The sequence below is a fragment of the Sinocyclocheilus grahami genome, unplaced genomic scaffold (assembly GCF_001515645.1).
Source record: "Sinocyclocheilus grahami isolate Dianchi unplaced genomic scaffold, SAMN03320097.WGS_v1.1 scaffold9.1, whole genome shotgun sequence".
Classification (NCBI taxonomy): Eukaryota; Metazoa; Chordata; class Actinopteri; order Cypriniformes; family Cyprinidae; genus Sinocyclocheilus; species Sinocyclocheilus grahami.
Genome location: NW_015505188.1, coordinates 1,051,779 through 1,071,586, shown reverse-complemented (window position 1 = coordinate 1,071,586; position 19,808 = coordinate 1,051,779). Strand labels below are relative to the sequence as shown.

General features: G+C 39.0%; 1 protein-coding gene across 2 annotated transcripts; it reads left to right on the top strand.

Moving 5' to 3' along the window:
• Positions 1-14,179: 14,179 nt before the first annotated feature.
• Positions 14,180-18,165, top strand: LOC107591725 (actin, cytoplasmic 1). 2 transcript variants are annotated; one of them, XM_016280968.1, is made up of 6 exons: positions 14,180-14,260; positions 15,871-16,000; positions 16,104-16,343; positions 16,653-17,091; positions 17,194-17,375; positions 17,475-18,165. In XM_016280968.1, the coding sequence occupies exons 2-6, from the start codon at positions 15,878-15,880 to the stop codon at positions 17,616-17,618; spliced, it is 1,128 nt and encodes a 375-aa protein (XP_016136454.1). In that variant the 5' UTR covers positions 14,180-14,260; positions 15,871-15,877; the 3' UTR covers positions 17,619-18,165. The 2 variants fall into 2 exon arrangements, with proteins under 2 accessions (XP_016136454.1, XP_016136449.1); XM_016280963.1 differs by lacking the exon at positions 14,180-14,260 and adding an exon at positions 14,485-14,583.
• Positions 18,166-19,808: the final 1,643 nt, after the last annotated feature.

Genomic DNA, 19,808 nt, shown 5'->3' with positions numbered 1-19,808 from the left:
TGGAACTGTAAGATGACCCTGACGGGAATCAGGTCTCAAATACATTTCCATATCTTTTCCTGTTTTTAATACATAACACTCCCCCTCAAGTTGTTGCAAGCCTGTAGGACTTTCTTTCTTCTGCAGAACATAAAATATTTAGATATTCTGAAGAATGCAGGTAACAAACGTTTTGGTTGTTATTGACTTCCTCTGACGGACTAAAAAACATTCAGACATTTCTCAAAATAGCTTCTGTTCCACAGAAGAAAGAAAGTATGGAATGCAGGCACCACCCTCTCATCTCATGCTGAGCCAAGTCTTTGTGATCTGTGATCCTGCCTCACCACTAATAAATGGTGAGGTAGTAAATGATGACAGAATTTCAATTTTTGGGTGAACTGTCCCTTTAACATCAATGGCAGTTCCTCATTACATCGGAGTATTTAGTAATTTACCCACTCCCCCAGTTTTCATTCACACACAGCAGATTTTCCGGATGAATGAAATGAGAGAGGGTCACATCAAACAGGGCTGCACCACATAAATAAAACACAGATCTGCTCTCCTCCTTGGCCCTGGATCCGCTTACATGCTGCCCTTGGCTCCATTGATCTTCATGTGCAGAGTGTGTCGGATGGATAGGGAACAGGATCTGAGGAGCTGGAATGCATGTCCTTGAAGTTGCTGATATAGAGATATTAGAGCACAAGGTCAGGGTGGCAGAAAAGCACAAACAATAACTTTTAACAGGCAGTTGATGCATGATGTGTCATCATTAAAAAGACATTATAAAAAAACAGTAGGCTAAGCTCCATTACTGAAAGTAAATTCCAGTGCAATCACAATGTCTGACTGAACCAGTTGTCAGACTGACATGGCTTCTTTTTGGGTGCAGCATTACGTGGGTTTTGTGGCACTTTGGGGCTCTGCTGCGCCATCTACTGACACTTTAGTGCAACTGCATCCCTTATAATAACTACTGCCAGGCGCCCCCAGTAGCCCCTCACTGCAGAACAAAGATCCAGGGGGCAGGGTTGAATCCACATCTAGGGGGTGGAGACGGGAAGGTTTAGGTATATGTAAGGTGGGAGGAGTTGGATCTGGATCCAACCTCTCCCCCTGGATCTTGTGTTCTGCAGTGAGGACAATCTCAGGCCACACGTCTGACCCAAGAATTATTTGGACACTTAAGTCACACACAGAAATGTAAAAATGTAATATCAAAATATCAAACCAAGTGAACCAAGCACAAGCACACTTTTCAAGCAAAACATTCCACAATTCATGTTTTTTAGATATCAAACAAATAAACAATAGATTTGTTAATCAAAAATAAGACAAAAGAATTTGAAAACGTCCTGGTTTTCAAATGTCCATGATTAATGTGATAATCTATCCATCTATGGTTATTCTGCTATCTGTGTGAACTTAAGGGGAAATGGCTTTATACATGTACTAAACCATCACTGACAAGTTAATTAAAAGTCGTTTTGTAAACAAACAAAAAAAACAAGTTAGTTCTGAGGAAAGGTCTAGAATCATTTATTTCAGATGCCATTTGATGTGATATGTTATATGTAATATCAAGCCCTATAGAATCGCCTGTCACTCATGCTGTGAATTAGGTCTTTGACTGACATATCTCCTATTTGAGGTGTGACTGAAAGCTTTCATATCATGTGCTCATCTGAAGATTTCCGCTGGATTCCCTCCCCCTCTGTCTTCACTCAGCTCTCCACAGGGTAAATAAGGTATTTTATATGCTAATGATATGCTCTGGTCCAACAAAGAGCTTCTGCTCTCATGTGGGGCAGATTCTTTACACCATTCACAACCAGCTGTTTGCTCTCTTTCTCCACACATATTGGGCCAGGTTTGAGTAATTAAACTAAACTAAATATTTAAGAACCAGATTATAGTACCTCTAGAGGAGATTCCATGGAGATGGTATTTTTTTTAAAAAAGTGCCTCAATTATTGAAGGTGTCTTCTCAACATTGTGATGTTTTAATTCACATGAATTGAATTATATTATCATTGAAACTGATGCCAGTCAGATTCTCTTATCAAGTGCCATATCCTTTATATGTGGGGACAGACACATACCATCTGTTCAGAGTGATGTTTCATTAACATCTGGCACAGATGGTCCAACACACACATACACTACTGATGTCAGAATACAATCTGTAAGGTTTATGTCCATTGTCTCATTTTAGAGATTTACTGCGAGACTGTTCCAAAATTCCTTTCTCTATAACACACTCTTCAAAATAAAGGTTATTTATTGGTACTGATGGCTCCATAAAGAACCTTTAAATTCCATGGAAACTTTCCATTGCCCAAAATAGATCTTCTATGGCATTGCTCCAAAAAGCCCCTTTATTTTTGAAAGTGTACTATTAACCAGCCCACAATGTCTTTGTGCAGCCCATCCATGCTTTCCACATGTATCAGAAAGCAGTGGGGTGACCAGAGGCCAGATGTAGGCCTGTAGGTTGAAGCTGGTGGAGCAAAGGGGCCTGCAGGCACCACCCTCTCATCTCATGCTGAGCCGAGTCTTTGTGATCTGTGATCCTGCCTCACCACTGCCCATCTGTCCAGCTCCCAAAAACACACATTCTCTCATTCATTAGTCAAACAGCAATCTGTTTGCCATGGCACACATCTATCTGGCTCCAATCCATTTGTGTTCTCATCACATCCCATCAGAGAAACAACATTTGGTTGAAGGGAAGACCTGAGTGCTAAAAAACATGAGCACAGCCAGTCTCCTACCATACAAACTAATGGTTTACGAAGTATAGGTCAAATGTGAGGGTGTGTGATTGGAGCAACAGTCATTTTGGGATGAATCATGGAATAAATGCTCTGAAGTAAAACATTCTGCCACCTATCTGTGGAGAAGTGCTAGTGCCAGAGTTGACTGCAGCTTTCTTCTAAAGTGAGAAAAAGTATTTTACTATTATGCTTCACTGACAATTATTACTAGGATTTCACATGTTATGATACCTTGTCAGGAATAAAAAAAACGCTGAGAAATGATACTTAAATGAAAGTATGAGTACACTGTGTCAAAGTACTAAAAGCATACTTGAAAGTAAAAAAAATGGTTTCTATTTCATACATTTAACTGCAATTGTGCAAGCATTTGAAATTAAAAAGTAAACATTTTCTTTAGCTTCAGATTAGACTGATGAAATCAAGAGGCTGAGGAGATTTTCTCAGTGTCCTATAAGGCTCCAAAACATTTTTAAAAGTGACTGTTGACCATCATCACAATTGGTTGTAAGTAAAATTATTATTTGCTTAGGTTTAAGACTCTCTCTTTATTTGGTGCCCCGCCCATCATGCCCACAGACTGGATTTCCTTTTTAGGGCATAGCTGTCACAGACCTGGAGCAAGCTCTGGACTCCCCTTTTTATTCCTTTATATTCAGTTTACCCTGTTCCCTTCATCATCTCTCTCTTTCTGTAAGAACGTGTTGAATTTTCTTTGTTTATCAACAAGCCTGCTACCAAACACATTCTATAACAGTTACAAATTATGACATTTGATGCCATTTTTAGATTTGTATTTAGACTGAAAGCCCTCTCAGATTCAGATTCAATTCAAGTAGTTATATTGGCATAGTAAACTGCTTTACTCACAATCAGAAGACCATTTTTTCTTCCAAAACACTAAACAGCAACAAACCCCCCCAGCTATGAAAAAACAACTGCAAAATAATAGTGCGTTGAAGTCATGTCAGAAAGATCATATTTATGAGTTGAACACACATGAACGCCACCACAATGTCATAATTATGAGTGAGAAACGAGATGAGGGCATATCATTGAGATAAGAAGGTGGACACAAAGGATGCAGCATATGTAGCTGATATGTAGTTGATGGTAAATTTGTTGAAATGTATGAAATTACAATTTTTTTATTTACAATAAAACTAGTTTCATGTGCAACATATATTGAACAACGTACTATTACAATACTTTGTATGACAATTCAGTTTACAGCCTTTTTAGACAATGTATTAAAAACATAAAAAAGCAAAAACACCAGATGCACACATTTATTCATAATTTTGTAGTGTAAAGACCTTGCTGTATTTTTTTTATTTGTTTGTATAAAATGTACATTGCCATCTAGCTCTGACCAAAGTAATCTGCACCTGACATCGTAATTGCAATTTCCCAACTTATAAAATATGAACTTCATAGGAGGACTTCATAGTAGTCCTGATCCATGAGGCCAGTGTGTGCAATAACAAAAGGTTTAGAATTCATTTAATCTTACATGCAATCATTTTTTAAATTATGGGAGTCTCTGAAAGTATCATAGACATTCAGAGAAAAAATTATTTGATTCAGTTTTTTTCCCCAAAGTAATTAAATCAACAGTTTTTCTGTAACTGTCAGATAAGTGATCATATTTGGGGTAAATGGCCACCCTTTTGAAGGGGCTAAAATTAGTGAAAACCACTATGGTCAAAAATGCCACCAAAACACAGTTAGATTGGTACAGAAGGAGGAAGTGTTTTCTGTTACTACAAGGGAATAGACTGCAGCAATCATAATGGAGATTCATATGTGAAATACACCTATAAAATCAATGTACATCAAAATGTAAGTGAAATGTACAGAACTTCTTTTATAAACTTCTAGAGACAAACATAAAAAATAAATAAATATGAGTACACCATTTGTGTTAGTGGTTACTTAAAATGTGCATGAATATTATTCAAAAAATGCTGAAAGTATACGTTTATTGTGACAAATTTTGCCCCATCACAATAGTGCCTATATCTAAATTATATCACTATATGTTCCACTTCTGTTTCAGGACAGTTAGATCCAGACTGCCACTGCATTTACATGATTTGTAATCTAACCAAACTTATTGAACCATTCTTTGTAAATAAATGATGTTGTTTCATCAATATTCAACAAGAAAACTCTGACTATACTTGACCTTGCAAATGAATATTCCATTTAAACATTCATCACCTCCGCCCAGACTTTACATGACAATGGTTTTCCAGAATACTCTTTTTCCTTTCTAACAGGCAGAAATAAATAGACTCAAAAGCAAGCGAAATGACATCAGCCCTCATCCAGTAAACAGAGTTTCAGCCAGTCAGTCAGACAGACATGAAGAGTAGTGGTGGGATGGGCATACTGTATGAACAGACCCTCCCAGACTTGGCCTGTAGGAAAAAACATTATTTTCCCATGGCTTAGCAAGATTATTGCTGCAGCCACGGTACCCTTAAAGGCCTCTGAATGACCCTCTGTTGCCTGTGGCAGTTGGCTTGGCTGTGTTTTTTGGGAGGGAGTACGAGAATGAAATGCTTCTGAAAGAGAGGGGATCAGGGTGGAGAGGATTCCCAGTGCAGAGGCGGAGCTAAAAGAGTGAGGCTAGGCAAAGGGCCAGCCAGAATACTAAGCATCTCAATTTCAATACCCCATAAAACAGGAGAGCCCCTAAAAACAGGCGTGCCACCCCCTTTTCTAATTGTTCATGCAGTGGAAAGAGGAAAGATCCCATGCTTAACAGAGAAGGCGTGTAAAAATCTGGTTGTGTTACAGTCAAAAAGTAGGTCACAATATGTAAGATTCAGCTTTAAGTCTGAATGTGAATAATTAATAGCATTAAATCCTGAATGACGTGAATCAAATAAGTAGGCTTAAAGTCCTCACTTGAATGCACGATTCCTGAATTGCAAGTGAATTTTAAAGCTTTCTAAATATCAGCAGCCTTTATATTCACTTTGCTGCCTCATTACATGATTAACAGGCCTGGGTCTTCCAGCTGTGCAAAACGTGCATTATGTAACATGTTGTAGCATGTTATTCCTGACATACATTCTGTATGTTGGGAACGCCTGCACTGAGGGATGTCATGAACTATAGTTCTCACTTTCAGTCTGTTTTTAAACACAGTTTAGTCACCTTTGGGGGGCTTCAAAAAATAGATCTTATTTTTGGATCCATGAAGGTATTCTTCTTATGTTCTTTTGGCCAGCTACGTGTGATTTAAAAAAAAAAACACTTAAAATAAAATATACATAATATATACAAAATATACTTAAATATACATTTCCCAAGATGTTTCTAAATTCTGTACACTTTGAATAGTTACATTGAATAGTTAATGCACATTTGAGTGGCTGTTGACTGATACAAGGGCTTAACTCTTAATTACAGGGTCATCAGGGTCAGCTTTCCATGAGCCAGTAAGATTTAGTTACATAAGTGCTGCAAGTAATTCTAGTGGTGCTCAGAGAACGTCTTGCTGTGCCTCCATGAAAGCAGGCTTTGACATGGGCAAGCACTCACCCGAAAACCACTGTTTCATCCCATAAGGTCAAGTTGATGATTACCACGCATATGGGCTCAACCATACCCACCCTAACAAAACTTTTGAGTCAAGAGTCATGGGCACAGTGTATAATTTTCCTCTCTAAAGAACAGTTGTGGCACTGGACAATGAACATACTGAGATCTAAGCATAATTCAGACTGGATCTTTATTGACAAATGTGGTCACTTACTTTTGTTTTCTTACTCAAAGGGAGAGCATAAATCTTTTGTGTCTCTCAATCTTAAACATGACACAGGATCAGTCAATAATCAACATATAACAATCTGCCGAGAGGAATTTACCACCTCATAAACCAAAGGAAAAGCTGCTGTGGCCACATCCACAAGTCAATTCCGAAGATATATGGTTCTGCTACAGCACAATGCCATTTCCCCTTGCAAATCCAGCTGAAGGAAGTGACCCCAAACTCCTTTAAAGATCTCAGCCGCTGAATATCCATTAGCATATTATGTAATGGAATTTGTGAAGAAAAATGGAAATCAGAAAGAAGTCAGTGCTTACATGGCAAGAGTCGCACGTCTTCAGAGCCCAAGCGAAACACAAGCTGAGTGTGCAATGAATGAGACGCATGCTTTGATGACTAAGTTTGGCAATCACTACCTGCTAGTCCTCTCCATATATGGAGGCTGAGAAGTTGGAGATAAAGCTAAGCCCCACCCAACAGCTCTCGTACTAGTAATTGTTTGCTGTTTTAAACACTGCAAGGAGGGGCTGAGCATGAGAGTATGAGAACGTGTGCGTGTTTGGGAGTGGTAGATTAAGAGAAAAAGTGAGAGAGATGTTCAAAAAGAACAAGAGACTGTTGATAGTCTATCTGGGCTTACTGGATTTTGTCAAGCGTTAGTGTGTGTGTGAAAGTTCAATGTGAGTGATTGATGTTGATAGACATAGCAAAACACAGAGAGATGAAATCAGCTATCTAAAGTTGAGACATCATCAGTCATCGTTGCCTTGCCAAGGCTGACTATATATGGATATGACCTCGCTGTCATTATTTAAAACCACTTCCTTCTTACTCATAGTGAGGCAGATTGGAGGTAAACCTTAATTTTTTTCACTAAAGAAATGAATGAGGAACACTGTTGCTTTAACTCAAATAAACACAACAGAAATCCAACTGTAACCTAAAGGAAATACTATAAACAAATATCAGAAACGTTTCTGTATATTGTGAAGGTTGAATTTACATAAAATACTTGAATATGCAAGCATGTGTGAAGGAAAGAGACTCACATTGTGCAGTTTGAAACTGCAGCAAACCAGAAGTAAAAATCGTCTTTGTTTAATTAAAACTCCCCAGCATCTCTGACCAAGAGCTGCTTCATTCATTAGGCCAAGAAGTTTCAATCTGATTTCCAGGAGAAAGTCCCATGTGACAAGGGCCTTGAATTCTTGACATTGTTACCATGTGACACACTTAAAGATTTCCTTTTATGGCGGTTGCTGTTACATCGACCAGAGGGCGAGGCCTAACACAGCCAAAGTGCACAAACCGTCTACAGTAAAAGCCCTTGAGGAAATAAATATGAAGAATCCTTTTGCAGACAAAGTTAGAAGAAAATGCAGCACAAGTCAAGCAGAAGTTCTTGTTATATTGTATCTTATCTCTCTGCATGTAAATTCTTCACATATCTGGTGATGTCAAGGGTTTCTATCACGCTCAAATGTCATACATAGTTTGACAGGCCTATATATGTATGAAAATATTTAACTTTTACAAAAAAGTAAATGTAAATGATATTATATTACACTGTTAAATGTACATAAAATGTATAATTTTGCACATTTACAAAAGCAATTCTTTCCGTTGGGTATTATTCTGAGCTTTGTGCCACACCTGAGCCAATAGGGTGTCAAATTGCTCTACAAGAAAGGACTTGTTTATTTCTTTCGCAATGCACAGTCAGGGCATCTCAAATCACTGAAAAAAGGGCAAAAGACTTGCAAGGACTGTGGCAAAAGGTTACAAAAAGAAGTTTTTCAACTTTTAAGCTAAGTCACAAAATGATTATTTTTTTCAGCTTTACATTAGTGACTGATGAAATGAGATGTACATATAATACAACTGAACAAATAGATAAAATGCCTTCTGGTAGAGGGAATTATATTAATAAAAAATCAGACAATACAATTTGACAATAAACATGGTCTTTATAAGCTCTTGACCAATTCTGCTAAAAGTAATATAGTTCTCAGATGAGGTGGGCAGCTGTTTACAAACTAAAAAAACCTGTTTGTGTGCTGTAATGTTGTCTTTTACACATCATTGAGAGTGAGGCGTGAATTGCATGGCATGATGGAAAACACTAAGTATGTACTACTCAGCTGTACATTCCTGAGTTGGCTAGGCTCTCTCCCACACCAGAATATTTGAATGTGATTTCCTGTGCAAACTTGCAGATGAAATGACATCCCTTAAAAATTCACTTCCTGTAAGACATGCGTAGATCATTCCCTTATTTGGCAACTAACAATGGCCTTTGGTTTTCACACTGTGTAATTTGAATCTTTAAGGAAGAAGCTATATTTCAATGAGCATATTTACTTGCCTGGGTCAGATTTGAATCTGTTGAAACTCAAAGTAAAGAAAAATCTGTGTCTATTATGCTTTTTCACTTTTTTAATTTTAGTCAGTGTGTAGTGTGTATGTTTGGGCATAAAAAAGATAAAGAAAGTTACAAATCTCAAAGTCCACTCCAAAGGGAGATATTTCATTTTTTTGTGGGTTTTTGTTAAATGTGAGCCAAAATCATCACAATTAAAAGAACCAAAGACTTAAACTACTTCAGTCTGTGTGCATTGAATTTATTTAATACACAAGTTTCACAATTTGAGTTGAATTACTGAAATAAATTAACTTTTCCACGACATTCTAATTTATTGAGATGCACCTGTATGTTTTGTGCACAAATGACCCAAACATAGACTCTGCACAAATGACCCAAACTCTGCCAATATTAATGCAAGAGCTGGGCCGTATTACAACTCTGTCAGTCTAGCCAAAGATGTTGAGAGTGCCACACCTCATCAGTTTCACATAGACATAACTCAGGAATGGCAGATATTTCATACACAAGAGACATTAATTTGAAACTCTTGAGAATAAAAGGTCTGATGAATAGGATAATGACGAAATGACAGCAAGCTTTCATTACAATATTTAGATAAAGGTTCCGGTGTAGTCAACACGACTGTTATGACTTGCAGACACTAACCTGGCAATTTCTTCTGGGGAAAAAAAAACTAGAGTTTTCATGAGCTGAACTTGCGCAACGATATTTTTTTTGGAAATTAGAATTTTTTTTTTTTTTACTTGCCAGATTCAACAGAACACAACAACACCAATTTGAAATATAATTTCATTTCCGTAAAACAAATTGTGAGGACAAGTTATTGGCTGAAGGGTTTTGAAAAGGAGCCCTCTGAGCAATAGTGGTACGTATACGCCATTAACATTTTTTATGTGCTATTCAGGGTCTGAAGTGATGATCTGAAACTGACATAAGCAAATATTCTGCAAGGATCATTTCAATCTTGAATTAAGTGTATGTTTGACCAAAGGTCATGAATGATGAAACTGCTCTCTGATTTGTAAAATTCTAATATGGTGCAGGCCCTCTTTCCTGCTAGCATTACTCGACTTCCTGTAGCAGGCTTAGGTGATGCTGCTTGGCACGGTAATCTCTCCCATGTTGGTTTAAAGGCTGACTGAGTCTGGAGTGTGGACATGCACGTCTGACTCATTCCAGGGCCAATCCCTGCTCAGCCCTCCTCTCATGAGCAGACAGATGGTGGGAAGGTAGATTAGCAGGCCTAGGGTCCTGGTAGAAAAGCAGATATTGCTAAAAACTGACCGATATGGTAGTACCATCTCAGCTCTGGGTAAATCCCAATGCATTTGGAGAGGAAAATTGCAGGCCACACAGTAGTGGAACCAAATGCATTAATTCTACATTCCAGTATAATGGCAAAGATGTTAAAATGGTAAATGTATTTTATGCAATCTCTGGAGAAATTCAGTAAATATAAGTAATGTATATTACAGGGAATCAGTAACATTTTACATCTCATTAATAGCCCGTTAGCAGTAGTCAAAGTGGGGTGATGTGTCAATCTCATGAATGATTTTTTATATGACTCGACAGTGATTTTGTTTTTTTTGTGTGTGACCAAACATGTGCAACCTCCTTTCATTCATGAACAAAACGCCTCAGGTGAACTAATCAATTCTGTTTACTGTACACAGCATATGTAGCATATGCGATAAAAGAACGAAGACCCAATTGAGTCGTCAAGCAGTCATTAATCATTTCTCATGATTTGCCTTTGGCTGCATTATGGTTTTCTAATCCGGAATATGATGAAAGTTTGCAAAAACAGACATATTCAGGTTATCGGGATATTAGGGGAAAAAATAACTCTGCTCAAATAAACATGACTTAAATAAAGTTTTGTTTATTTTCCTGAATGATATTCAAAGATCCAAGACCGTAAAATAATCTGATTTTCACTTCACTACAGTCAGTGAGTAGAACGTTCTTATAGTGCATCATGTAAACATTACAAGAAGGTGCCAAAACAAATGCAGCATTAAAAGGATAGTTCACCCAATAATTTGAAATCCCAAACCTGTATGACTTTCTGTCGTTTGTGGAAAAAACTGTTTTTGACCACAGAATTGCTGTTTTGACCCTAATGACTATCATTTTACAGACAAACAGTTTAAAAAAATATCTTCCACAAAAGAAATAAAGGTATACAGGGTTGGGTTGACATGGGAGTACATAATACCAGAAATATATTTTTTTCATGACCTATCCCTGCACTATATGATGAACAGTGACAAACCCAAACTCAACAGGTACGCAAAGCTATATGTTTGACAACTGTATACATGCAGATAGCCATAAATGGGACCTGTGGTCCTCTACCAATTATTACAGCAAAGAGGAAGTGAAGCTTTGGTATGGTAAGAAAGGACACAGTCACAACTCTTATGCTGAGGAACACAAATGAGGAACAGTGTTTGTCTTCTTGGTCAGTATCAAATCCTGTTGCAAGATACAAAAGATTTCTCTGTCTGCAGTAGTTCTGTTTAGAATCACTTCTGAACACTATTTGGTCATAGATGCATCTCAAATCAAACATTGCTGCATAATACTTGAGTCAGAAAAGTATCTAATTTGTTTACATGCATAAAAAGAGATGGACGAGCGCATATTAATCCATTTGGGACATAAAGTGGGGGGACAACACAATCTCTAGACTAAGAGGTCAGCTGTAAGTATAAATGTGACTTCCTTTCTAGTTTGAGTGTCTGGCTTTACACAGCATCAAGCAACCAAGTACAAGTTAATCTAAAATCAATCGGTGGTCCTTCTGCTATTTGTGGGGGACCAATGGTGGTCTTCTGCTCTGCTTCAATGCTTGTTTCAAGATGAAGAGTGTTTCTGTTCAACACTTAAAAGCACGGAAGAACAAAAGAAAAGTCTAGTTTGGGGATTGGAATAGTGTATTGTTGAACTGCTGGAAGTGAGTTTCTTGCCAGACAACAAACTTCTAAATGCAACATAAAAACAACCCACTCCCAGAAAGTGGTCCTTTGAAAAGAACTTCAAAATTATGTTTCTTATCTTGTTGCAAGTGTTAGGAGAGCTTTGGTATCAGAATCAAGATAAGAACTTCAGCACTCCGAAGTACAATGGCATTATCGTGGTGACGGCCCACAACAAAATTGTATTGATCTGGATGTCTTATGTCATAGGGCAAAGCTGAGGATCATTAGGATGGTACCTTATTTAGAGAAGAATGGGAACTCTGAAGTGAGGGAAGGCAGGCAGCTATCAGGGAAGGGTGGTCCTCAGGGGAACTATGGACTCACAAAAGCACATCTGCTGTAACAAGACCCCAGTCCAATCTACAAAAGTTACAAAGAGAAGCATGGTTGTTCGAAGTAAAAAACTGACTGCATTGCAAGATGCGTGTCACATCACATTAAATCACAGTTTGGTGCATAGTTACTATTTGCTTATCTTACAGCAACTTGTGTGTTTATGAGGGGGAATGGACATTTGGCTTTTTTTTTTTAAATGCTGGGAGGTGGGAGGAAGAGACATTATTGATGAGTATATGTCCTGCTTGTAGATAAAAAGCTTTTAGACCTTCTTACTTTTGGGATTATATAAGCATATTCTCAATAAATATCTCATCTTTAACTATGGTTTAACTGCTGAATCTAACATTTTAATACAAAAGTAGTTATATTTGTTGTGCATTGTTAAACTATAACTTAACTTCAGTTTCAGAGAAACTCGTGTGCACAAAATGTAAAAATGTTTCCTGTTAAATATGTTGTAAATGTATTGAAGACAAAAGAAAAAAAATAATATAAGCCACAAAATCCCACTGTCCTTGGTATCAGCAAGAGATTTTGACATAATCAGCTGTTTTTGTTTATAACTGCCATTGAAGGCCATGTGCGTTACTCCCAAGTTACACATTAAAAAGTCACACATAGCTTCCAGACATCACTGCTGTTCAAGCACAGCCTTATATATTATTCAAACTGTGGCACTATATAAAATATGCCAGAAATATTTGTATGTAATGAAGTTGACCATGAATGCCTTCACTTCACAAAGAAAATATGTTCTCAAGATTTATTATAATTATATATCTCCCCAACAATTTATGTCAAAGTTATTTTGTCTGTATGGATGATATATATAATGTGTAATATATTTTTGAATGAGAAACCTTGAAACATCTACAAGAAGGCATTTCAATGATCAAGACCTAGGCTTGAATGCTAACAGTAAACGTCATGTCTAATACAGTTGCAGGAAAAAGTATGTGAACCCTCTTGTCTTCTGCATAATTTTATCAAAAAGGACAACAGATAAACAAAAATACACTGATTAACAATGAGCAAAATGAGATTTTGAATTTGCTATTTACAAGCATTGTCTGTTGTCAACCATGCTTCTCTACACTTAAGATTTGTAAACAGAAATCCATGGCAAATACAAAGGTTCATATACATACTCTTGCAACTGTATAAACATGGGTTAGGCCTACTTACAGCCATCAACAACTACTATCACTCCTTTTATCATCATCACGTAACATGCACACACCCAAGCATGTAGTAATATTACTCCTGTAAATTTTGTGTAGGCAACCTAACCCTAACGCAAGCCCGATTCATTCCAGGTTTCACTACACTTTCTTTGACAACATTAACTTACCTAATAAACTCAGACCAGCTAGTAGCTCCTACAGTATACAGTCATGTCACTTATCCTCATTTCAATTAAAAATACCCCTATTTTGCATTGAGAAGTACTTGGTAGATAACCACAGATACGTATTACGGCATTATTGCGAATAGGTAAATGACCTACAGAGCTGCTGCTGTGTTAGATTGTAAACACAACACAGGATCAAGAAGGTTTCCACCACTATGACCAGTACTAGCACTTGTAACCTTTGCACAGGCTATTTGAAAGGCTGAAAAGAGCCTTATTGACGTTATCACAACAAAATACGCAAATACGGAAAACAATGTATTGAACCTCGCAAATAAAAACAGCAGTTTTGATCAAAATCGCTTAGGCCTTGCTCTTCAAATAGTCCAGCTTCCCCTTCTTTCACTCTCAAGTTGCAAGAAGCAAGTGTAGCAATGTGCACGCGACAGCCGGGTGTGTGACGCTGGACCAATCAGAGCGCAGAGCTCCGAAAGTTTACCTTTTATGGCTAGAGCCGGGCATCTGCCGTGGTATAAAAGAGCGCGCCCAACCTTTCAGCCTCACTTTGAGCTCCTCCACACGCAGCTAGTGCGGAATATCATCTGTTTGTAACCCATTCTCTAAAGTCGACAAACCCCCCCCAAACCTAAGGTGAGTTGATTTAAGCCTTTGAAGTATTTTCAGCTCGGTAATATCAATTCAAACGTTTAATTAGACTGTTTAAATAAAGCCAGATTAAGTTATTAGGCTCAGTTACCGGGCTTTTGTTTTTCAGTTACGTGCGAACTTTGCTTCAAAACTCCAGTTATTCTTTATGTAGTTTTTTTAATATATACTTGCGGTGTTCTCATAACTGTAACTACTGGATATGTCAGGTGGAAATGACTAACTTACCCCTCCACACGCAGCTAGTGCGGAATATCATCTGTTTGTAACCCATTCTCTAAAGTCGACAAACCCCCCCCAAACCTAAGGTGAGTTGATTTAAGCCTTTGAAGTATTTTCAGCTCGGTAATATCAATTCAAACGTTTAATTAGACTGTTTAAATAAAGCCAGATTAAGTTATTAGGCTCAGTTACCGGGCTTTTGTTTTTCAGTTACGTGCGAACTTTGCTTCAAAACTCCAGTTATTCTTTATGTAGTTTTTTTTTAATATATACTTGCGGTGTTCTCATAACTGTAACTACTGGATATGTCAGGTGGAAATGACTAACTTACGCGTTGTAGGCACGACATTGAATGGGCCGGTGTTGAAATACGTCTTCAACCCTTTTAACCTCAATATGTGCTCTGGTTAACAATGATTTAGCAGCTATAAGTATGACTTTACCGTTTTAAAGATGCTAGTGAGGCACGTTGCACACTTGATGGATAGCCGGCATGGGACGTTGTCTATGCAGGCAGTGCTGCAGCAGGGTGTGACCTACTTTAGCTAACGTTAGCCGGCTAACCAGCATTCATCTGCCGTTAACCAGACGAGTCTAATATTCTCTCGTTTGATGTCTAACGTTAAGTGATCAAAGACACGTCTGTTGGCTCGCTTTCAGCACTTGTAGGGAAAAATGGCGTGTTATAGCGTAGTGTGCAGCCCTTCAGGCTTTCATTTAGGCTGATTAAGATTATTAAAGTATTTTATTCACTATTAAAGCGTTACTAAATGCAAGGTAACGTTAGTCGGTTTTAATCATTGGTGATAAGTACTGGTTAGGTTTAAATAGTGGTTTATGGTGTCGGAGGATAAAAAAAAAACTAATAAAGGCTATATAATATGAATAAGCTGAGGAAGATGGTTGCTTTAATGGGACGTCTGCTCGTGAGTTATTGAAGTGACTGCAGATCTGTGACGCAGTTATTTTGGGCAGACGCCCGTTGAAATTGGGTTGAGTAACTGATACCAGGCGAGGAAGGCTCGCGGATGTAGAACTTAATTTGTGTAGAATTTAGGGAGTGGCCCTGGCGTGATGAATGTCGAAATCCGTTCCTTTTTACTGAATCCTATGTCTCTGGCTGAGTGCCACACCGCCGGCAGCCGCAAAGCGGCTCAAACCATTGCCTTTTATGGTAATAATGAGAGAATGCAGAGGGACTTCCTTTTGTCTGGCGTATCTGAGGCGCGCATTGTCACACTAGCACCCACTAGCGGTCAGACTGTAGATTGCAGCACGAAACAGGAAGTTGACTCCACATGGTCACATGCTCACTGAGGTTGTGGTCCTTGACCGCTGTGCCCTTCTAAACCGGTTTTCTTATTCACTTACAGTTCAGCCATGGATGATGAAATTGCCGCACTGGTTGTTGACAACGGATCCGGTATGTGCAAAGCCGGATTCGCTGGAGATGATGCTCCCCGTGCTGTCTTCCCATCCATTGTGGGTCGCCCCAGACATCAGGTGAGAAACGGGATTAATTTCAGGCTGCCCAATAATGAGAATTTATTTTTGTTCTAGTTGCTTGTCGTTGCTCTAAATTTAACATGATTTTCTTTCTTTACAGGGTGTCATGGTTGGTATGGGACAGAAGGACAGCTACGTTGGTGATGAGGCTCAGAGCAAGAGAGGTATCCTTACCCTGAAGTACCCCATCGAGCACGGTATTGTCACCAACTGGGATGATATGGAGAAGATCTGGCATCACACCTTCTACAACGAGCTGCGTGTTGCCCCAGAGGAGCACCCCGTTCTGCTCACAGAGGCCCCCCTGAACCCCAAGGCCAACAGGGAAAAGATGACACAGGTTGGTTTTTGGCTAGAAAATGGTGCGTGGAAGTCTTTAGTCTGTCCTGTTACCTCATTAAGTTCTCCTGTTCATTCATTCACTTCCTCCAGGCTTTGTGTCCTCTGAGCTCCTGAGTTTCTCCTCTTTTGCTGGAAGCAGCAGGTTATATACTTTGCCTGCCTGTTTTGCAGTTTTCTGCCACACTCTTATTCTTTCTACACTTGTTTCTTTACTCTGGATTTCCAACTAAACTCTGCATGGATGTGTGGATGGTGTGCTGTAATTGTTTTTAGCATCAAGCTAACTTCTCAAACGCTCTCTTTCCAGATCATGTTCGAGACCTTCAACACCCCCGCCATGTACGTTGCCATCCAGGCTGTGCTGTCCCTGTATGCCTCTGGTCGTACCACTGGTATCGTGATGGACTCTGGTGATGGTGTCACCCACACTGTGCCCATCTACGAGGGTTACGCCCTGCCCCATGCCATCCTCCGTCTGGACTTGGCTGGCCGTGACCTGACTGACTACCTCATGAAGATCCTGACCGAGAGAGGCTACAGCTTCACCACCACAGCCGAGAGGGAAATTGTCCGTGACATCAAGGAGAAGCTCTGCTATGTGGCTCTTGACTTTGAGCAGGAGATGGGCACCGCTGCTTCCTCCTCCTCCCTGGAGAAGAGCTATGAGCTGCCTGACGGACAGGTCATCACCATTGGCAATGAGAGGTTCAGGTGCCCAGAGGCCCTGTTCCAGCCATCCTTCTTGGGTAGGTATCCTGACAAACACTACCTGGTCTGTGTGTGTACTTCTAGATTGGAGTTGTAGAACATTGAGGAACTTGGGTGAACTATTCATCTTCCTTTTGCAGGTATGGAGTCTTGCGGTATCCATGAGACCACCTTCAACTCCATCATGAAGTGTGATGTTGACATCCGTAAGGACCTGTATGCCAACACTGTATTGTCTGGTGGTACCACTATGTACCCTGGCATTGCTGACAGGATGCAGAAAGAGATCACATCCCTGGCCCCCAGCACAATGAAAATCAAGGTGAGCTAGGCTCTGAGCTATGACTATTACCCGTCATATCAGTCTATAACTGAACATTTGTGGCAGCTCTGCATGTTTCTAATTCATCTCTCTCTACAGATTATTGCCCCACCTGAGCGTAAATACTCTGTCTGGATCGGAGGTTCCATCCTGGCCTCCCTGTCCACCTTCCAGCAGATGTGGATTAGCAAGCAGGAGTACGATGAGTCTGGACCATCCATCGTCCACCGCAAATGCTTCTAAGCGGACTGTTACCACTTCACGCCGACTCGAACTGCGCAGAGAAAAACTTCAAACGACAACATTGGCATGGCTTTTGTTATTTTTGGCGCTTGACTCAGGATCTAAAAACTGGAACGGTGAAGGTGACGGCAATGGTTTTTGGCAAATAAGCATCCCCGAAGTTCTCCAATGCATCTGAGGACTCAAATTTTTTTTTTTTTTTGTCATTCCAAATGTTTGTTAAATGCATTGTTCTGAAACTTATTTGCCTCTATGAAGGCTGCCCAGTAATTGGGAGCATACTTAACATTGTAGTATTGTATGTAAATTATGTAACAAAACAATGTCTGGGTTTTTGTACTTTCAGCCTTAAAATCTTGGGTTTTTGTTTCTTTTTCTTTTGTTCCAAAAAAACGAAGCTTTACCATTCAAGATGTAAAGGTTTCCATTCCCCCTGGGCATATTGTAAAAGCTGTGTGGAACGTGGCGGTGCCAGACATTTGGTGGGGCCAACCTGTACACTGACTAATTCAATTCCAATAAAAGTGCACATGTGTAAAACATCCTACTGTGTGATTTCCCGTTTGTGCTGAATGAGCTTGCTCTGACGTCTTCTAGCAGACTCTTTAGAAATGGTCTTCCCTTAAAGTGTTGTATGAGCCTTCACATTTCTCAATTAGATGTTCCATTGGAAAGCACTTCAGTGAAATGGACACTGGTTATCTTGACCTGTTAAATGTAGGATTAGCTGGCTTTAACAAATCAATAGTTTTGACACTTCATTCTCAGAATGGCTTCTGCAAAATAACTTGCTCTAAAATAACTTGAGATTATCAGACTAAAGTAGCAACATGAATGCGTTTACCCAACTGCACATTATCTGTACTGCATTTCCACAAATCATTACAAATGGTTTCCAAAACTAAATGTTCTCAGAAATTCTCAGTCCTCATTAAATTTCCATGGGATAAAGTTATAGCAAGGCTGTGTGTGGACTATTTAAAACGTTTTCGGTGTCTGCCAAGAAGATGCCTCAAAACGCGTATCCGCGTTAATCGACCTCAGAGTACATTGGAGAATAAGCTCCAATTAAAAGTTTTTATAGCTAGCTGACCCAAGGGGCTAACAAATTACTTGTAACTTCATTCCTATCTGAACTATTTAATATTAAACGGTTTATGGTATTCGGGAACAGTCGGGAATGCATAATTGTTCTTTTATATTGAAGTCTGAACACATCTTTCTGAGAGAGAGCATTCATTATGCCACGGTCTGATGGTGCTGATTTTGTTTGCTTCACATAACGGTACAGCAGATGGCGCTACAGTCACAGCAAACTAATTTCTTGTTGCCTTGCTTTAAGAAAACGGCCTCTAATCTAATAAGAGACCAGTGGTAACTCAAGGTGCAAGAGAATCAGTGTTTTTTTTTTAGTAAAATATTAAATAGAAAAACAAAACATGGGACATATCTAATTTGTGCAGACAATACTCTTAACTAGCTGCTGTTTTTAGGTTGATTCTGGTACTCGACCTTTGGTTATTGATGCAGTAGATACTTAAATATGGGTGGCCTAGTTGCATTTGAATTACTGCAAGCTGCTTCTCGTCTGACAGCACTTGATGAAAAAAAATCAAGAGATTTTCCTGCTGTGTACATCTGTGCGTGCGTACAGCATAATACAGATTGTGCTTTATTAATTGCCGAGGTAACTTTCGGTGTACCGAATTACACCAAGCAAAATCAAGTCATTATTTATCTAACCTACAAACAATATTGTCTTTTTAGATGTAATTTAGCTGTATCTTTTATTACCACTGATGTTTTTTTTTTTGTAAAGCTTGCCTTAAAGGGGTCATATGATGATGCTAAAAAGAACATTATTTTGTGTATTTGGTGTAATGAAATGTGTTTGTGCAGTTTAAGGTAAAAAAAACATTATTTTCCACATGATGTACATTATTATTTCTCCTCTATGCCCTGCCTTTCTGAAATGTGTCGATTTTTACAAAGCTCATCGGTCTGAAAAGCGAGGCGTGTTGTGATTGCCCAGCTATCCAGTGCGTTGTGATTGACCGAATAGCTCAAGCTGTGACGGAAATGTTACGCCCCTTACCTTACCATATTGTGATGCCCTGTCCGGCCAGAGTGTAACATAAAACCATGTCTGCATTTCTGATCAGAGAAATGACAAACAACAAGTGCTACTCC

What these genes read in the sequence shown, in the direction of transcription:
- LOC107591725 (XM_016280968.1), top strand. Translation starts at nt 15,878, where the DNA reads ATGGATGATGAAATTGCCGCACTGGTTGTTGACAACGGATCCGGTATG. An exon ending in TGGGTCGCCCCAGACATCAG is followed by an intron (nt 16,001 to 16,103) that starts GTGAGAAACGGG and finishes CTTTCTTTACAG; the next exon opens with GGTGTCATGGTTGGTATGGG. An exon ending in ACAGGGAAAAGATGACACAG is followed by an intron (nt 16,344 to 16,652) that starts GTTGGTTTTTGG and finishes CTCTCTTTCCAG; the next exon opens with ATCATGTTCGAGACCTTCAA.